Raw genomic sequence first — 21,459 nt, forward strand, 5'->3', positions numbered from 1 at the left:
AGATTTATTCAAGAAAAGCTAAGTCAAGTTCTGAAATCACATCTTCTTTTTTTTTTCTTCACACCAAATCTCTTGTGTGTGTTTTGTTCAAATAAGCCAGTTCTTTAGGTTTTTAAAGCTTAGACTTCCAGCTATTATCCAGAACTCAGAGCTACAGGAAAAGTTTGCCTTAAAGATTCACATTTGTCTTATATTAAACGCATATTCATTCATGTGCTTATTTTACTGGAAGCATTATAGACTCCATCCGGTCTTTCACATTTTGAACAGATTCCTTGACAGAAAAAAACCTTGAATCTTGAAGAAATAACAGCAGTCTGCCAGTGCAAGGCTTAGTCTGACATTCTAAAAGGATTTTTTTTCCTCCATAAAAAGAAGCATGAAGGCCGTAAGAAAAAAAGAAAATCAGTAAATCCCAACTTTCCATGCATTGATTATGACATCTGCACCTAGATAATTATAATAAACACTTTTTTTCATTGTCAAAACAGAGGGAAAACCAACGGTGAATTCTCCCAGACGCTTTGGTCATTCATTTTATTATCTGTCACTCAGCTCCCCGTTAGACATCAGTCTGTTAGAATCATTTCATTGAAGTGTTGACCATTCAAAAATAGTCTTCAGTTTAAACTCATTAGGCTTAAATTACCACAGTGAAACCCCATGATGGAAGGGACGCTGCTGTTTGTTACAGAAAAAATAAAAAAGATCCAGCTATATTTATTTCAAATCTCGTCAAGTGTCTCTGAAGGATTTGCCACAGGCAGCTGTTCCAAATGTTTTAAACCCCCATCAATCACAGGAACACATCTCGTGTGTCCTTTTCAAACTCATCCACACACAGAAAATCCCATTAAGCTAATATAGCAACAGCAGATTATCCTCACAGACACGCAGCTATGGAGACTTGTTCTATTTTCATTTATTTTACACTAATTATCAATAATTGTTATTTAATGCAACATTTCCTTCACACATTCACTATGTTGTAATAACTCCTGAACAACTTGGATACTAGTGGATCAAGCATGGCAGAGTGAGTCATATGAAACAAAGCATCGTTATCAGAGATCCAATCAGAAGAAGTGAGGTAAGAAGTGGAAGACCCAAATCCACCGTTCAGATCATGTACTGAAAACTGAAGAGAGCCAACACCCACAGGAGGCTGCTGTAATTGTGTTTTTTCTAATTAATGTAGGAAATACAAACATGAATCATAGGGATTATTAAACCGCCCAAAATAGGTCGGGAGAGAATAAAATGTTTATTTATATGACATTAATTAATAGCTGTCATCTCAAGGCATTCTGAAGAGAAAGACAACAGTGTGGACATTGATGGTTTGAATTCCAGTTTGTTCTAGTTGAGTAAAAATGGTTCCAATGATATTTTAAAAACCCTTTAGTAAAACATGTCATTCTGCCAAACTGTAAGGAATTAGTTTTTGCATTATTCTTTGGGTTTTATTTCCTGCTGTGTTCAAATGTTCTGGTTTACATAAACCTCGCCTCTACTGAGCGGTTTGGACAATATAGACCTCCAGCGTGTCAATGCGTCATTACAGTGCTACGACCAGAAAAGCAACAACAATGGAGGTCATCCAGCGGCTCGTCTTTTTCTTACTTTACTTTTTATACATCGTGTAGAACAGGAACTTTATGTTGTTTGAAAGAAGATTGTGGGTGGATAAGAAAAATACTGCCATAAAGAGGAAAATGGAATGGCTAGCTTAATGCTATATTGGTGCTTTCTAATGTTGTCATCACTTTCTGCCAATCAACGCGTGGCTACAGTGACTCCGCCCCAACCGTCCTGTTCTATTTTACTATGGACCTACACTGGATGGGGGCCCTCAAAGCTTTGTTTTCACTGAGCGCTGAGGTTCAATCCGCTATTTTGAGCACTTACACCGTAAAATGGACCCGTTAAACAGTTCCGACCCGTACCTCTTGAGGGCCCCCATCCAGTGTAGGTCCATAAAAAAAAGTGGAATGGGATGTTTGGGGTGGAGTCACTGTTGCCACCCGCTGATTGGTAGAAAGTGACAACGAGATTAAAATACATCGAAATAGCCCTAAGCTAGTGATCTCATTTTCCACTTTACGGCGGTATTCTTCTTAGCCTCCCACTACGTATCATCTTTCAAACAACATTAAACTCCTGTTAGTGTTACTGTCAGTCGCAGGAATCCTCTGGTTCTCCTCAAAAACTCAGACAACTCAAGACATTGGTATGAAACTTTTGCTTCCAAAGGACTTGCGGGAAACTAACAGGAGACGAGCACAGAGAGTAGAGATGTCAGAGTCCTGGTGAGGGCAGGCAGCAGGTAATCAGAGATGCACAGATACACAGAAGATCAGGTCCAGATGAAAATGCTCAGTAATGCAGGCAGAGCAGCACAAACAATACTTTGCACTGAGTGAGGCTCTGTGCAGTGCTTAAGTATCATGAGGGTGATTGTCAAATGAGAGTCAGCTGAACGGTGTCCAGTAGCTGTGTGTTGGGGTTGTTGGGAGGTGTAGTGCAGTCAGTACTCTGGAGATGACTCCCAACATTGACCAGAAGGGAGACAGAGCTCTGACTCCTGACATAATGGTTCTTGAGACCTCTTAATGCCTGACGGGGTCACTTTGATGCCCCAGCTTGTGCTATAATCACAAGACCAGTGCTGCTGTTGGATATTTCACATAAAGTTTCCTGAAGGTGGCAGGTGATCTGCTTTGTATCCCGCAGATGTATGTTGGGTGTGAGGAGTCACTCTTAAAACAGTCAAAAAACATTTAAAGTAGCAGGATGATTGTTTATATAAATGAGTTATGTTTATTTGAATTTTTTGTCATTAATGTCAATGTTCATTAGCTTCTGTCCTCATGTCTGAGCCACAGCTTTTTAAAAATAATGCTAAAGACATTCATTTTGTTTGATAGCTTTTTTATTTCAAGGTTTCTGAGGCATAATTGTTTATTTAAAAGAAAAACAGTCACATTTCCACTCAGTTAAACATTATTGGTGTTGATATAAAATACGGGGGGAAAGGATACGTAATGAATGCCCAATATACAGTACAAAGTACAAAAAAAATGTAAATAACAACAAATACCATTTAAGTAGGACTTTTTAAATGCAAATTTTTATTTTAAAAAATCCTTTTTGAACTTGCTGTCCAAAATTTGTTTATTTTAGTGTCCTGCTGCAGCGTGCTTCATTACTGTTTTAGTTCGGTAAAGACATGAAGCTCAGACAACATTTACAGTACATAGAAAAACTACACTTTAAGTGAGTAAAAACACAACTGCATAATCTAGCTGCCGCCACCGTGCAGCATGTCCTTTTGTCCATTTTATGGAGCTGTGCTTCAGTTAATCAGATGAAGAGTGGCTCGACAGATGGATGGAAACCATCATTTCCAGCCCACTGCTTTCAACATTTGGCCTGAGCACCTCTCCTCCACTATCGACTTGCTGCCTTCATACTTTAACATGCCTGCAGGCCAGACCAGCCATCATGCCATAAAGAGGCTGTCATGACCCCCAGACGTACATCTACTCTCACACACTCCACAGAGCGCTGAGCAGCACAAGAGTGACCCCTCACACCCAATTCAGCTTGTCCTGCAGCTTGAACAGATGTTTCAAGTCTGGGGACTTTGTGCCAATGTCAAACATCCCGTTAGTAAAAATTTTCCCTCCAATACTTTTTAATCTAAAACATTATTAAGAGCAAAAAAACCTTTGAAAACGTGTCATAGTTTTGGAAAGCAAGATTCATTATGGAGTCACTGAATGAAAGGCAACATAGTCTTCACTAACCAGCAACTGTAATATACAAGGCTTTATCATCATGCATGTTCATGGAGACAAAATACAAACTCTCAGTCAAAATACATATTAATAATAGATTCTCAGAGTATATTTTTAAGTCCATATTGACTAATTTTGTTTAAAAAGAATCTTGCAAAATAAACAAAAATAATAATAAATTGTGAATATTAGCTGCAAGCATGAACTGGCCTTTGATTATCTTTAGTCACTTCAAATACTGCACAACCAGTTGCTCACAAAAAAAAATGGAAGTCCTGTACAAGCACAAGACAGAGTACTGTAAGTCATTATGATGGCATCATTGATGGATTTAGTCGCCATGTAATGTAGATGAAGCCCTACACAATCAACTATATCTTTTGTTCAAAAGCATAGCTTTTTCTTTGTTAAATTGTGACTATTTTTTCACAATTTTGCGTGTTTATTCTCATAAATTATAATTTTTTTATATGATAATTTCACAACATTATGCTAATACATTTATTTATTTTGATGGTATTTATTTATGGTAGCTCTAATACTCCAGAGTACAAACAAAAAGATTGTCCCAAACGGGCAGACAGCTGGTTCCACCTGCAGCAGGATTATCAGTTTAGACAGGAATGAAACAGCTAAAGTCCACAAAGCTAAGTCAGGGTCAGACAGTCAGAGGTCAATCTTGAGCATGGGATCAAACAAGAAGAGACTATGTCAGAGTCCAGGTGAGGGTCAGGGCAGGCAGCAAGTGATCAGATGAAGAAGGGTTCCGCTGGTGACCAGAGGAGGAGGCGGAGCTCTGACTCCTGACAAAGATGCAATTATGGATAAAGAAAACCAAGACTCAATCATTGTTTTTTTTAAAAAAAAAAACTGTGACAGCCTTCACACGTTAGCGAACAAAATTGAAATACAGAGAATTCAAAAGCAGACAACATCTGAGTTTTAGACCCTAGGTTCTAAAGGGTTAAAAATAAACGTTCTAAATGTACAATTTCATGTGTGATTTTATATTATGATTATTTGCAGATAATAAAGGGCTGGCAAATACTGTAAGTCAAAAAAATTCATTAAAGGCGATTAATCACGATTAATTTTTTCCAGATTTGTGATTAATTTGTTAATTTTTTTATTGATTCCATGCCCTAGGAATTCTTTTATCAAATTGTTCACATTGTCATCATCAGAACACAGTGGAGTCACAAATAGACGTCGTGAAATGTTTTGTATTGATTTGATTTTCACTTTGTGAAATCTGTGGTGTCATATCTGGGCGTTTTATCAAAGCGAAAGCAAAGTAGTGAGCCTGGAGTCTGAATTGTTTTAAAAGAGAGTCCTGCACCAGATGGTTTTTTAGTAGTTTGGGATTAGAGTGGGAGCTAGGAAAGCCTAAGTGTCATGATATTTGCAAGTAAACGTGTATGTTTTGTACTTTATTACAAACATTGCTTTCACATCCATATAGACATTCAAATCTCTACATGTAGAACCAAGTGTGCACAAATTCACACACATTTACATGCAAACACCACTACCTCAAATAGACACACTGGTGTATCAGACCCACGAAACAACATTCAGCACACACACTCTCTGTTTGAGTTGACATTTTCCTGCCCAGACGAGTTCATGACTGTCAGGATGACATTTTTCAACCCCTTTTTTTCTGTAAAGTGCAAATAAACCCTCTTCTTTCAGGTTAAGTTCTCCCTCACAGCCAGAGCTACACAATATGTATCTATTCAGCAGCGATCAGCAGCGTTATCACTCAATCTGCATGCACTGTACCTGTCAAATGGCCAGGGGTGCCACTGAACTCAGCAGAGGAACAGCGTGATAAATGATGTGGAGCTGCAGGTCTGGCTTATGTGCAGCAGCTTTCTCTCCTGCTCTTTCTTTAGCTCTACCTGCATCTAATTACAACCCCTATTTTGTCCCTCTTCTGCTTCATCTCCTCTCTATTTGGCAGACATTCTCACTTTATAATGGCCCATGCTGGTCTTTTATTACCCACCAGCAGCAAACTTTGTGCAATTTGTCACCGAGGCAGTGCGCATGAATTCTTCTGACTGCCCCTGACACCCTCACCTAAAAATCTAATCAAATCAATGTGTGGTTCCTAATCACTTCCCAACGCGCCCTGATTGCATTTATAGACGTTCTGTCGCTTTGCGCTCCCCCAGTTGAGCATTTCATAATTACTCACTTCTTACATTTGTTTATTTATATCCTCCCCTGCAGGAAATGCAGTAAAGATCACAGCAGCTAGGACTGAGTTTTTACATTAGCCTCAGTTTTGATGCCACTACATCACATGTAATTCTATCCGGCTCTCCAGATCATTTTATTTTACTGTTATTAATGACTCGATGTTATCTTGCGCTCATTTCTAACTTGTATAATTTTGACAAAATATATTTTTATGGAGATTAAAATATTGAAAGTTATTTAAGGTTTAAGTTGAATTATTGTGGAATAATATTCCTGTCTTTTAATTAAGCATAATTATGTTATAAAACTAGAGTTTTAAAGTTTTTAAATTTGGCATTCTGCTAGAATTTTTTGACTATTTTGGCATTCACTAAGATTTTTTTTTTTGGGTTATTTTGGAGTTTAGCTAATGTTTCAGCAATGCTAATTTAGGCTTTTTTCACAGTTTTTTGCTGGCTTTCAACTTCAGCGTTTTCAGCTATTAGCTTTTGTGATTTCAGCAATCAATTTCAGCATCTTCAGCTATCAGCACTAGCATCTTCAGTGGCCAAATTCAGCTTACAGCATTCACACTAGCATTATCGCAGATAATGCTATATATCTAGTTCATAATTATGTAAAAAAGTTATGTTTTTTTAAGTTTTCAAAAAATGTCATTTTAAAGTGTTCAGTAAATGTTTATCCTGTTCAGCCCGTGACCTAAGGTGTGTTTTGGATTTTGGCCCCTTGTGGGATTGACTTTGACACCCCTGTACTGCATCCTGTAGGCTACAGATCTTAAGCTCTCAGTGAGGACAGTGCAACAGTGAATCACACTCTAGCTGTTTTTCCTTCTCAAAAAGACAGCAGCTGGCTGAAGACGCCAGCTACTCCCCATTTGGTTTCCGCTCCTGTTTGCTGCTAAGCTCGCAGTTGTTTAGTGAAACGGGCAGGTGGGAGCAATTTGTTCCATTTACTCTTTAAAATTCAATGAATTTTTGTCTGGAGGCTTATGAGATGCCAAACCTCTGCAGAGAGAGCTAGACAGGTGACAATAATCGCTGGAGGACAGCTCATACCTGGAGGTGTCATTCAGACGGGCAAAAGGAGAGCTTTAGACTTTCAGGACTAATCTTCTCATTGCACAGCTGGTTTAATAAATCTGTCAAAAAAGATTAAGAAAGCCAGAAAATGTTTCTCTAACAGGAGTAGACAGAGTGTATTTATCAGGTAGAATGGACTGCTGCATCTACTTTGAATCTTTTGTGACCTTTCGCTGTTGACACTTTCAGGTAGACTGCTTTGAACATGAAGTGCTTAATATAAACCATTAATCAATAGCTTGTAATCATGTGCAAACACAAGTACAGAAAATGTGCATGCTGCATCGTAAATGCTGGTAATGGTTTGGCAGCTACAAACTGCATTTTGTTAGATTTTTTTTTTTTTTTTTTTTTTTTGCAGAACGCAATTTTGAAGTTAAAGTTTGAATGCTAATATTGTTGCAGGATATGTTAGTTGTTTATGTCTAGGCATGGCAATGCTATGCTGTTTCATTGTGTGTAGCCAAGCCTGTCAAATTGCTTCTCTAATTGCCTAAAAGTCTGCCATTGATATGTCAACTGGCTTGTAGAACTGCAGTCAGTCTTGCAGTGCTTTGAACGCAGACAAGTACAGCTGTTCGTGTCCACTGTTGTAAAAATGGCGAAATCTGTCACAATATCTGAAATAAGAAACATATTAATGTATAAAATGAAAAGCAAAGACCTGTACATCACTTTAAGAGTAGACTGCAGTTTACAGGAATGCATTGTAACCATAGACCGTTAATAAGAAGTGGATATAACAAACGCCACCCCATAGTAAATGCATTACCTCCAGCCCTAGCAAAACCAGGCCACAGGTTTCTGATACATCTACCGCCATATCGCAACCACCCCTCGACAGTGATTGGTCCGAGTTGATCTGGGTCATGTTTTAGAGGAACTACTGTCACAATAAAAGTCCACACCCCTCCCACTGAAAGCAGCTTGGGAGAAGCTGTCAATCAAACATTGGAGGCGGGGCCAGTGGACACCACACCTTTTTACTAAGGCATCTGTTTGGTCAGTTTATCACTTGAAAAAAGTGGCGATAAAGAAAAAATGTCTTCTAAAAAAAGAATTAGAAAGAATGTTTTAAGAAGGAAGCATCAGAGCAAGAATTGGAGGGGAGGGGTTGATCAATTCCTTGATATACATGTCAATGATTGCAACCAATGACTACTGTAAGGCTGTGTAATGGATAGTACCTTCCTGTGGTTAATTCAAAAAAAATATTCATCCTGCTACAGGATGAACGTTTTTGTTGAGTTTAGGAGAAAACCAGAGTGTCCGATGAAAACCCATGAATGTACAGGAAGAACAGACAAACTCCACCTAAGAACCAAACCGTAGTTCAACCTGCTGACCACTACCCCACCGTGCAGTCCTCTGTTTTATCCGTTATCAAAGCAGCAACCAGTTTGATAAGAAAGAATCCCTCACATCTTCATGTCTCTGTAATCAAGACTTTTCATTACCGGTAGACCTGAGAAACTTCATACTTTCATGTTGCATTTATCTTTGCTCGATTGATCAACAAGAAGCTTTTTATAAGAAAACAATACATCATTTTTTAGTGTTGCCTTTGCACATTCACTTCATTAAAAAGCTGGGATACTGAGCAGCTAGAGAGGAAGACGCATCAGTGTCAGTGCAACATTAACAGGATGCTGGAGGAGCCTCTGCCTGAGAAAAGAGGCTGTCCTAAGATCATATACTAGTGACATCTCTGCTGTTTATCTCTATGCTGCCATTCCCATGTGAGACTGATATCCTTTACACCAGATTTCATTTCCTCAACACAAGCAGACATGGCAGGAAGCAGTGACATAAGACAGAGTGAAATCTACATTCTTGTCAAAGTTTCATATTAAAGGTATTGGAACAGCTAATTCAACGCTAAAAGTTTAACAGATTTTATCAATACCTCATGAAGTACAGCCAGCCTGAACCATTCATTAAAGAAGTAACAATTGGAACTTTTATGTGGAGTTGAGTGAGTCATTGTATTAGCGAGAGCACGTACCTGCATCTACAAGTAAAAATGAGCCTGTTTAATGCTTTAGTCACAACTGCCCTCACAGCTATGACCAAAGTGGGACCTATGGGCATCGTACAACAGCATCACTAGTACCTTATAACGCAGAGTAACTTGTTTTCCTTACAATTACTTGAGGAAACATTTACCACACACACGACAATGGTATGTTCCATTTCCATGACGTCCCTTAAGGCGGGCGTACGAACCACAAAGGAACTGTTAGACACACCAAAGTCTTCATGGGAAACCTTGTTGATATTTTTGACCAGTCAGTGTCCCTGGACAAACATTCAACATACCTGGTAAAAAAAAAACTGCTTGTATCAGTTAAGAAACATCTCTATTTCCAAAGGTGACATGGAAGTTGTGATTCATGCTTTTATTTCATCTCCTTTAGATAGTTGCAATTCTCTTTTTACTTGTCTTAATGACTCTTCATTAAAACGCCTACAGTTGGTAAAAAATGCTGCTGCAATGCTTCTAACAGGAACCACCCAAAGGGCCCACATTTCACCAGTTCTGTTGTCCCTATACTGCCTCCCTGTCATTTTTAGAATGGATGTTAACATTTTTGTGTCGACCTTTAGAGGTCTTAATGGACAGGCTCCTGATTATAGTGTAGAGGACCAACAGCTGATTTCCAAACTGTTGGTCCCTTACACCCTAGCCGCCCACCTCGTTCCTCAAACATAAATTGACTTAAGGTCCCCAAGACCCGCCATAAGACTCGGGGGGGACAATGTTTTTAGCCCCAAGACTCTTACTCTTATGGTAAATACTTGTATATCGCTTTTCTACATTCCTTGAAGTCACAGACACATTCATACACTGATGGTGGCTCTGTTGCCAAACACTGGCGCCAACCTTCCATCAGAGGGAATTCGGGGTTCAGTGTCGTGCCCAAGGACACTTTGACACATGGGCAGGCAAGACGGGAATCCGACTCACAATCTTCCAATCAGGCGTAACCACCCTACCGCTGCACCATGGCCTCGCCTTTTCTTGTTGGGCCCCTGATTCAGTTGAATCTTTGAAGAAACAGTTGAAGACCCTTTTTTTTAATAAAGCTTTTTTCTTTTACTCTGTTTTATTTATTTGTTGATTTTTACTGTATTGTTTTTGTTTTACTCTGGATAACACTTTGTGACACTGTCTGAGAAAAGTTCTATAAAGGTTACTTACTTCAGAATACATACACTCCTGTCTATGAACCATCGCGATCAAGAACAACCCAAAGTCAACTTCTATACGGGGTTTAATGATAAACATACCATATTTCCCCTTATTCTAATGATCCTAATCAACTCCAGCAATGCCTGAAAAAAAAATTGAGTTACAGACATGATGGATGATTGTCTGTTTGTGTTTACAGTAAACACTTGGACCTGTCCAGTTGTTGCCACTATCTAATGAAGTAACAAATTTAATGTCTGTAAAGACCCACTCCAATGAAAATGGTGTAATTGTTTTTTTCTGAAATGTTCTTGTAGCATTTTTCTCATAATAGAGGACTAAAGAATTTTAGATAAATACTGCATTTTTGAGTATTTCTTTATCCAAATCATGATGGATCAGAAGCAGATTGGAAAAAGCTTGAGTTTGTGGTGCATCAACTGCGATCAGCAGGCCAAAGTCTGCCTGCTCAGCTGCATTCTGATGCATCCACTTGCAGACAAATAACTAATCTTAATTTACCTGGTCTGAGCTGGAATCTGGTTTAAAACTATACGACTGGATAGCTCTGATATCGCTCACCATTTTTTTATTCCAATGTTGGCTGAGACTTGTAAGAAGCTGTGAGATAGCGGGAGAGAGTGTAAACAAAAGCATGCTGGGATATTACTAGAGCTTATGGCTTAAAGCACCTCACAAGCCAAAGCACAATATTAGAGTTATCCAGCCTTACAGTTTTGATCCAGACAGCAGTTCAGATGAGGAAAATAAAGACTATGATAGATCTATTTGTCTGCAAGTGGAGGCTTCTGAGTTGCAGCTGAGCAAGGAGACTTTGGCCCGCCCATATCAGTTGCTATGTCAGAAACTCAAGCTTTTTCAAACCGCCAGTTTTTATCATATCCATCAGAATATGAATAAAAAATACTCAAAAATAAAAAAAAAATTGAAAAAATGCTTAGAAATGATTTTTAATCCTAAATTATTTAATGTCACAAATTTTTATTGGAGTCGAACTTTAATAAGGATGTTTATCCCAATTGCCTTTTTCTATATATATATATATATATATATATATATATATATATATATATATATATATATATATATATATACCATATATTTTTACTGACATATTACACCTAAATTGTAAAAGTTTTTTTTTCCCCTAGATATAGCTGTAATGTCTTTGATCTTTCATTCATTGCAGTTCTTGACTGCAGGGTAATGTCAGTGAGATGTTTTGAGGTCTTAATATACTACAGTAAGCCATAAGATGTTGAGAGATTGGCAATTGAATCTAAGGCTATCTTCAGTGTCAGCTCAGAGTGTTCAGACTGTAAAGTTCAAACTGATAATATTTTCTTTCCATGTCCTCTTCATGTTGCAGGTTCAGCTGATTCACTACAACCACGAGCTCTACGCAAATTACACAGAAGCTGCTAAAAGCCCCAATGGACTGGTCATAGTGTCAATATTTATGAAGGTAAGGCCCACACAACCATTTAATAACTGTCTATCTACCAAGGTTGCGTTCACTTACAAGGAATAAATGTTATCTTGACATTGCTCAACCGAATTTCAGCTGCCTTGACATTTCGTAACGGCTCATTATTTGGAAATCCGGCATAAATGCTCTGGACAGATCTTCAGTTAAGTAGCTGAATGAAGAGCTTGACCTGGTTTTCTCCAGCATTTAATCACTACAGGACAGCTGCAGCAGAAAGGTGGAACATGGTGCAAATAGGACAGGACTCAAATTCATGTTTACAACATGCACAACTCAATTACAGGAGTGTACTTGCAGGTATAGCAACAGTGGCACAGTTTGTGATTTTGTGTCAGATTGAACCCCATCAGGCTGTAAAACATTACTGAGCTAAGACTGAGGTTGTGTTCTCTACATAGTGCACTATATAGTGCGTTTGCTGTTTTGTCCAGGTCTAAATTTCCAAAATTGAGTGCCCAAGAAATTTTTCAGAAGTTCCTGCGAAAAACCAGAGAGAATTGATGCAGTCTTGATTGGTGAAAATAAACCACAATGTTTTCATGATTTTCATCTGTATCAATTTATTTATTTATTCATAAACAATCCAAGTTTTAATAATCAAAACTTTTTTTTTTTTTTTGTTTTAATAGTCTTTGTAAAATCATCATATTATTAGGATTTTATTTTAGTGATGTCATATTTGCAGTCACAAAAACAGTGTTGAGCATGGAGTTTGAACTGCCTTTTGAAAACCCAGAGCAATGGATAGTCCCTGACTATATTCTTGTTTTATTCATTTGAAGTAGGGAGGGAATTTGGTCATAGCTGTCTTCTTCCAGGTCTGCTGGTTTAGACTCTGCCAAACAAGATGGGCCTAAAAGTTACATGTCAAATGGACAATCTTTAGGATGTCTCAGTGTGGTGTTTGCATCTAAAAAACACAACATTGTCCCCCTGTGAGTAAATAAATCTCATACATTTTGTACTTTAACAGTACAAGTTTCATCCTGTTAACCGTCCCTCATTTCACCCATACAGAACATTCTAGCAAACCAAAGCGAATCAAATTTATTTAAATTATCCAACACCAATCTCTATCCCAACTCATGACACACTAACTTTTATTGAAGAACAATTTCAACAGGGTTAGTTAATCCATAGTTTTGAAAGCACTTCCTCTTCCAAGAATTTCTGCAAAATCTCAGCTTTTAACATAGTCAGGTCAAATAAACCAGTTTACAGTAGAGGTGACTTCTATCTCCTCCAGGTGCAGTTTGGAGGGAAATGATGGTCATCTGTGTTTCATCGGCCTGTGGGAGGGGCCAAGTCACAATCTGCATCTTTGAGAGATTCAGGAAAAAACTGTCCATCATGTCCCAATAATAATTCTCTTCCACTAACACCAGAAAGCATTTTTTTTTTTTTATAGGCCCTTTAAAATGTGTCTGAAGGCTTTAAATTCAATGGCAAACTTGCTCAGCTTGAAACAGCAACTGGAAGGATTCAAAAGGTCAAAGTTTGAAAAACAGAAAACCCGTTGTTGGATGGACCTGTGTCTGGCAAGAGGGTAGGAGGAAAAAAAGTGGTTTAATTTAATAGGTTAACACGCTACAAATGTAAGATTACATGCAACAATTACCAGGCAATTTGTGTTCTTTAATTGGATTTATTTAAATAATTTAATTGTAATTGAGAGTTTTGACATGCAGCAAGTGTGTGTCCCTTTAACGTCCTGAAAATGCCAGGAATATACAACAACCTTTCACTGTGTTGTTATACAGTCAAGAAATAAGCCAGAGAAAAACCTGTGTACTGCCACGATTTAGAAGATTTGGTTTAGGCTGCGTTAACTCGTTAGTAATGTGATCTGGCTGACTTTGTTAGTTGTTAGTGTTCTTTATAACAATGCTTCAGCTCATAGATGATTATTTGGGCATGTGTGTGGAAACAACTTTGACTGTTTTATATGGAGAGAAAATAAGATCACCCCGATTTGTGTGTGCGTAATTCTCGATTTGCGACTCATACAATATATTTTGTGCATAAGTAGTACAAAAGTTGTGAAATTCATCAAAATACAAAATACACTGTAAATATGCACAGGACAGCACCTCTGACACAGGACTCTTTCTGCTAGCCACAGTCACGGTCACCCTTCTAAACACCTGCAGATCGGAGCGGACGGTGGGGCGGTCAACCCTCTCCGCTCTGTGGGTGTTTAGAAGGGCCTCGCGCTGCTGCCGGATATCGCTTCCCATTCTGGTCTGTCTCCCCGCGGAGCCTCTACGCGGCGGCAAAACTCAGCGATAGCAGTGCATGACCCTTTAAACCCTCATGCTGTTTGACACCCTTACATTGGTGTGTGATCCCTCCCATAACAAAGGTGGACTGAATTTTATGTCTGTTTCGGACACCAGTGAAGATAAAAAAATCATTAAAGAAAAAGGTCAGTGCGTTGTCTTGTGGGGTCCCCACTTTTAATGTACACATGCCTAGGACAGCACAAGGGTTATGAAAGGGGGAAATGTCAAGTTTCACCAGATATTATTCACAATCTAAGTTCAAAGCAGCTGAAAAGAAAACTCTGATGACTCAGCATTTTAGTTGCACTCACTGACAAATCTTTTCTTTCTCAGAGACGTGACGAGTCACACATCTAATTTGTGCGTGAATATGTTTTTCTGTGTGCATAACCAGAGTTTCATGGGTAATTTTTAAAGATTTGTGCATATACTTAGTTTCAAGTTGTTGTAATGTTAATGTGTGTGTGTGTAAGTTGTATTTTTTTAACTTAATAACCTGTGTACTTTTACACAAAATGTATTGTATGAGTTACACACTCACAAATCGAGGTGATACTATTTTCTCTTCTACTATTTTCTCATCAACTTGGTAATGGGTTTTATGATCTCAGCATCAGATGTGTCTCTTGGTTCTGATGATTCCACTAAAAAAAAAGTGAAAAATTGGATAATTTACCAAAAGTCCTGTAATTTGTTACAGTTACAATGATTAGTTTTCATCAAATTAAAAATTTTAGTCGATAATTTATTCATCCCAAAAATTCAATTTGATAAAAACGAATAATTTAAAATGTAACATGTAACAAATGTTCTGTTAATTGAACAAATGTTGATCCTTTTCCAGCTTAGCATGGTTGTATTTGATGCCTTGCGACAGTAGCGGTTTTAGGCACGGGCAATACGGGCAGCTGCCCGGGGCGCCGATTCAAAGGGGGCGGCATCTCAGCGCTGGGAGGAAAAAATCTGCACAGCTATGATTTCTACTACCTGCTATGTTTTGAACGGCCTGAAATCAGCGAATTGGCGCCCTCTGCTGGTGCAGGCGCCCCTGTCTGATGAGCAGGAGACGGACAGGTGTGAAGAAAAAGGGAGGGGTGGAGGGGGCAGTTCAGGTGCAGGTCTCTCTTAAACGAAGAGGACGGATGAGGAGGGCGGGAACTTTATGTTTTATTTTTAATTCAATCATAACATGACATTCTATAATGTTTCAATATATGCGGCCTCTAAATGAACAACCGCCAAACGTGGGTTAAACTTTATTTGGCGATCAGAAAAGCTCTTTGACTTTGACAGGTGAGTCTCTGTTCTTCATCTCTGAGGCTCAAACACAACATGATGGAGTCTGCTTCTCCTCCACTGCTGGTCACCACAAACATCCATCCCAGAGTTCATTCAAAACATTTAATCCTGACTTTACTGCGCTGATTTAATAGATTTAATTGTCACATTCACCGCCGCACGAGGTGCGTTCAGGGGCTGCGTGGAATTTCCACACTTATGCGCTTGCATTAAGAACTTGCTATTGCTGCATTCAGGTTTGCTGGGAATTTCTAGTATTTGCTCACACTGACCTCAGCAACACAAACACACACTCATTTGGTGCTCCATTTCATTGTGACTCACAACTACAACACACTGATCGGTATTACACACAATTATGCAAAAATGTTGCACATATTTCTAATTAAGCATGTTTATATATGCATGACATTAAAAAAAACAACTTTAAAATAATTATTTCATTGTTCTTCACTAGTTTTAATTTTTATTCTTCAATTATTGAAAAAAAAACATTTGTGATTTGAACAAAGTCAATTTCTTAAAAAATGTTAAAGATATTAAAAAATGACTAGAAATAAACTTTAGTACTTTGATGAAAAGTTGATGCTTTAAAAAAGTCGAGATTTGAAATCCTACACAAGCGTCTTTGCATACTGATGGACCACTTCACACAGCAGTAAACAAGGAACTTCATTACTCATAAAGAAATGATGCACAAAAAGAGGATGTATGTTCAGAAATGCTGTTTTTTGTAACTTTATTTTGTACTTTACTAAATTACTTAAATATACAATAAAAAACTTGAAGTTATAATACCCAAAACCCTCAGGTAATATTTGGAAGACATCATATGTAGATAGTAAAACAGAAATAAAATTGTTTCAAGTGGGGGGGGGGGGGTCTGCCATCATTGCATTTACAGCAAAGATAACCACATTTGGACAAAATACATTAAATATCTGTATGAAAAATGAAAAAAGCAAACTTTTTCTTGTTAGGCAAATATAATTCTATGATTGAATCTAAAGTATCCCTGAACTACTACAAGAAACTGAACAAGTTAATAAAAAAAAATCTATATTTTGAATAATATTGTAAACAAATTAACAATATACTGCAAAATAATAAAACAATTTATCAAGTCACACAATCTAAAGAAGTCCCCTCTAGTTGTTTTTTTCTTTCTTATTGTCCTACATTTTAGTGGCTGTCAAAAAATCTAAGAAGTAGGTCGAGGTGCGCTGAACGCCGACACACTGGATCACACTCTGCCTCTGTGTTTGGTGGAACAAAGGTTTTACTCTCTGAGGAACTTTGAATTTGGTGCAGTTTTTAGCTGAACAGAAAACTTTACAACATTTCTTCCAGTTTGCATGTTTACTTCCAGATTCTTCTTGGACTTTCCAGGTTTAGTTTTGGTAGAAATTATCAGCAACTAAATTACTCTAATGAAACACTTTCCAAAGTGATGATCTTTGCTGAGCTCTTTTAAAATCATTTTCCTGAAATAAAAAGCATGCCTTCCTCAAAAGGTGTTTGACATAGATGTATTTTTGCTTTTCCCATTGACTTACTTCTAACTACTGTCACAATAATCCTTGAACACATTGAGCAGAGGCCTTAACCTTCTGCTCTGCTGCTTCCTCTGAGCATCAACGCTTGTAGTCTTCTCAATGTCCAAATGGAAAAAGTTGCTGTTCAGAAATAATTAGCAATCCAATTACAATGCAGAAAAGAGCGGCGTCAGTGCAGCACCTCTGTAAGGCTGATGGCACTCTCCTCTGTTGTTTTTGAAGTCTCTGTCTTGACTGAGAGGCTGAGAGATCAGAGAGGCAGCAAAACGTCCTTGCTACTGTGTGCACTCCGGCTGGAAAGTTCAGCTGTAAACTACTAATGAGCTCCCCAATGTCAATGAGCCCATCAGTCAGTCTTGAAGAGTCAGAAGAAATGATGACTGAGGTCACCCTCCTTGACTTGCCCTCTCCAGCAGAACATGTAGGAGGAAGTGAGAGGTGAACTCTGATGGTAAAGTGCTGCAGGTGGACTTGTCCTATGTCAAACCCTGAGGAAATGACCCTGAAGGGTCATGTGGAGCAGTGCTCTGCAGGATGATGGACTCTGAGTAAATGTCAGGATTGGAGCGTTGGATATTGGTGTGAATCTCAAGTCGCCTGCCTCGCTGCACAAGGAGCCATCATCACATCCTGTTGACTCTATCAGTTCAGGAAGCTTTTAAAATGTTGTCTCTAAACAGCCCCTAATGCAGAAGTGTTACGCCTTAGTCACAACTGCACCTACTGGTGGATACAAGCTATCTGCTGAATGAAAATAGTCAAACCTGTTCGGGGCACGCAAGCGGCCCAGGAAATATTAAGATTATAGACCACTGAATTATTCCATAAAGATAATACAAATTGCTACTCTCTATTGTTCCAACTATAGGGGTATTTGAAGCTGTAGTGGCGTCTGAAAGTGTTTGTAAAGGAAGAGCGGGAGCAGGATCGAACTGCCAATCCTTTGATCATTGGCCAACCTACTCAAACACCTGAGCCACTGTCGCTCAGTCAGGAGCTGGTACTTGCACCTTACTAATGACTAGAACAGGCATGTCAAACATACGGCCCGCGGGCCGGACCCGGCCCATTTGATGATTTAATCCGGCCCGTCATAAATTTCTGAGTATGTCAAAAAAAGAAGCGAGTCACTAGCTCAATTCTATCAAAAGTTATGATTTTTTAAAATAAATACAAACCAAATGCTCCCTCCGGCCGCTAGAGGGCAGTAAATGTGTTAAAGAGCTCACGTCCAGCATGCGGCACTGACACGAGTTAGTACCAGGCGTCCGAAGGCACCGGATCGTCCAGATTTGGATAAATATAAAGACAACATAACAGATTTGCTGCGAGAGTTTGAGCGGAGGTTTCAGGTTTTCAGTGAACTTGAGAACAAATTCGGCTTTTTTCGCTCGCCATTTACAGTGAAGCCTTCTGATGTGCCAGCTGACATTCAGCTCGAGCTTATTGACTTGCAGTGCGATTCCGCTATGAAGGATAAATTTGGGTCTGTGGGATTGGATACGTTTTATCAGTATCTTGTGCCAGGTTACCCCAAATTAACAGCCGTGGCTGCAAAGGTTCTCTCCATGTTTGGGACTACTTATCTTTGAGAACAGGTGTTCTCTGTGATGAACAATAATAAAACAAAGCAGCGCTCAAAGTTAACAAATGAACACTTGAATGACATTGTTAAATGTGCTGCTACTCAGGATTTGACACCTGATATCGACGCACTTGTAAAGGCAAAAAGATGCCAAGTTTCAGGAGCCAGCAGCAGCAAGTAGACTGCAGGAGTGCAGTGAGAGAGAGAAAAAAGTGTGATGACATGACATTTGTTTGCACTCATAAATACAGATCATTAAAAATAAGATTAATCTGGTTTCATATTAAAGACAATTAATATTTTGCAGTATATTCTCAGCTTCAGTAGGCCCAGCCTAGTAGTTTGAGCTGATGTAGTCTAATCTTATTGCCCATGCACTGCTAAAACTTTTATTTTGTATTTTTATTTATTATTATATATTTTTATTTATTATTATTTCAAAGCAGTATGATAATTAAGGCAAAACATTTTTTTTCATAGCTCCCACTTGAGTTTGTTTAGTGTGGTGAGTTGGTTCAGGTGTAAAACTGCATTCACTCAACTGTTAAAATAAACCAGTTGTTAACACATTCAATGCCAAACATGAAAATCATTTTTTTCTCCATTGTTTGTGAATAAATGTGTTGTGCTTAGAAAAGATCCCTTGTCATCCGTGATTATAATATGTAGGGTAGGCTACAAATTTAGGCTGAATGATAAAGCATAGTACTGAAAAACAAAGCTAAATAGTTGGAGTTGACATTCTTTTACTGATCCGGCCCACCTGAGAACAGAAAGTCTGGATCCGGCCCCAGAGCCAAACTGAGTTTGACATGCCTGGACTAGAATGTTGCGTAAGGACACAATCAGACAGCGCCATTCATACGTCACAAGTGTATGAAACTTCCATTATCCCTCTAGATACTCCATGGTACACTTACCACACACAACAATGTTCCATTTTCATAATGTCCCTTGAGGACTCAAGAGAACTCCAAGACACACCAGTTCCCTTAAAATCCAGCCGGTCCTCTCTTCCATACGCATGGCTCACCCAAAAACCCACAGCACCCTTATGGGTGGATGTGACTAAAGCCTAACTGGAAGGGAAAGGAGTGCGTTAAACCAACACATTCTCATCCCCAAGTCATCCCATATTGACATTTGGCTAAGAACCTCTCCACATCACTTTTGACGTTTTTGGTCTCCCTAACTTGTCGTTTTTTGATGTTCTGGCTGTTCATAAAATCAAGGGTCTGCAACCCTCGGGACGCGGTACCTGACAGGGACTGGTCCTAAGGGTGTTTCCAGTACTGATACCCAGGGGTGAAGGTAGATTTTTGTGTCATGTCGAACTATGACTGGTTACAGCTGTGAGTGAAGACTGAGACTAATACAAATACACAAAGACGAAGAAGTGTTCTTTTCATTTTGTCAGGAAATCTCATACTGGTCTGTGGATGGTAATGGCAGTGACTGGTTCCATATCAGCATCCAACTGATCTAGAAAAACAAACACTGCAAAGATGAAAAATGTGATAGTTTGCATTCCATTTTTCTTTGTCACTGGCATTCCAAATTAAGATGAGTAGGGAAGTCATGCTCTCTCTGTTTCTTGGCATAGCAATGTGCAAAACTGAGGATACCATCCTGCTTTACACATTGATAAATTCCATCATCTGATGCTGTACATTGATCCATTTCTATCTGCTCTATTCAAGTTCTATGCGTGTTCTCCCAGAAAAACCCTCATTGCATTTTCACAATGGCAAACATGCAGCATGTTTACCAGGTTACCACACTCGATCTAGTTAGAAATTCATGTGCAACTTGTTTTTGCATGCAGTGTCAAAACTACAAGGGCTGCCCGGTGGTGTAGTGATTGCACAACCCTCAGCAAGAATATCACAATTCAAACCCCATGGGTCCTTTCTGTGTGGAGTTTCCATGGTTTCCCCATGCGTGCATCGGCATTCCACGGGCTCTCCAGCTTCCTCCCACACTCCCTCCCATAGTCCTGGCGACTAAACTGTGGCTTAGGTGTGAATGTGTGTCTGTATTTGAGTGACCCGCAATGGACTGGTGAACTGTCCGGGTTGTACCCCAACAGTAGCTGGGTAGACTCCAGTAACCCTATGAACCGGAACAAAGTGAATGAATGTCAAAACTACACATCCTTGTGTATACACAATATTTTGTACAGAAACCCATTTGTCCTGATGCATTTCAACACAACAGTTATTTAGCCTGACCCAGGAATCAACTACAAAATAAACAAGAATCTGACCTTTAGAGCCAAAGGAGCCTACAGTTGCTATCCTTTTTGTTTTGGGGGGAAATGGATTGCTGCACGGTGGTGGTTAGCCTCTCAGCTCACAATAAGATGGTCCTGTTTTAAATCCCAGCTCAGTCCTTTCTGTGCGGGTTTTGCATGTGTGGCACTTAGGCTCCCTCCCACAGTCCAAAAATATGCATTGTTGGTCAGTTGTGATTCTAAATCAGGGTTCTCAAAACTCAGTTTACTTTGGGGCCACTGAAGGCAGAGTCTTTAGTCCATTGTCAATGTCTACTAAGCAAGTTCATTGAAAATTTGCTCTTGTGTATGTACAAATAAGCAATATTTTCTGTTAGGGGTTAGTTACTTTCTCCTGTGAAACGACAGGAGCTAACGACACTAGCTACTGTTGCTAAGGACTTTTCTCACGACCAGATCCAACGACAAAAGCAAATGCAAAGTTTTAAGCATAAAGCTGAAACATCACAAAGCAAATGCAAAACTATCTTCAAAGAAGTGTGGACATGGATAAGATATTGCAATATTGTTTGATTGTATGGCTCACAAATGAACTAACAATTCATTTATTAATGATATACGCTGTCTTCACCCAACAATAGCTGGGATAGGCTCCAGCAACCACATAGCCACAAAGGAATTTAGCAGGTTTTAAAAGTGAATGGATAGTAA

General features: G+C 38.9%; 1 protein-coding gene across 1 annotated transcript in view; it reads left to right on the top strand.

Annotated features, from left to right (window-relative positions):
* Positions 1-21,459, top strand: part of ca10a (carbonic anhydrase Xa) — a 333,973-nt gene that overhangs the window by 297,134 nt on the left and 15,380 nt on the right. The window contains exon 5 of the mRNA XM_024298159.2: positions 11,674-11,769. Coding sequence (XP_024153927.1) covers positions 11,674-11,769 — 96 coding nt within the window. The remainder of the gene's footprint in view (positions 1-11,673; positions 11,770-21,459) is intronic.

Source organism: Oryzias melastigma, linkage group LG19 (genome assembly GCF_002922805.2).
Source record: "Oryzias melastigma strain HK-1 linkage group LG19, ASM292280v2, whole genome shotgun sequence".
Lineage (NCBI taxonomy): Eukaryota > Metazoa > Chordata > Actinopteri > Beloniformes > Adrianichthyidae > Oryzias > Oryzias melastigma.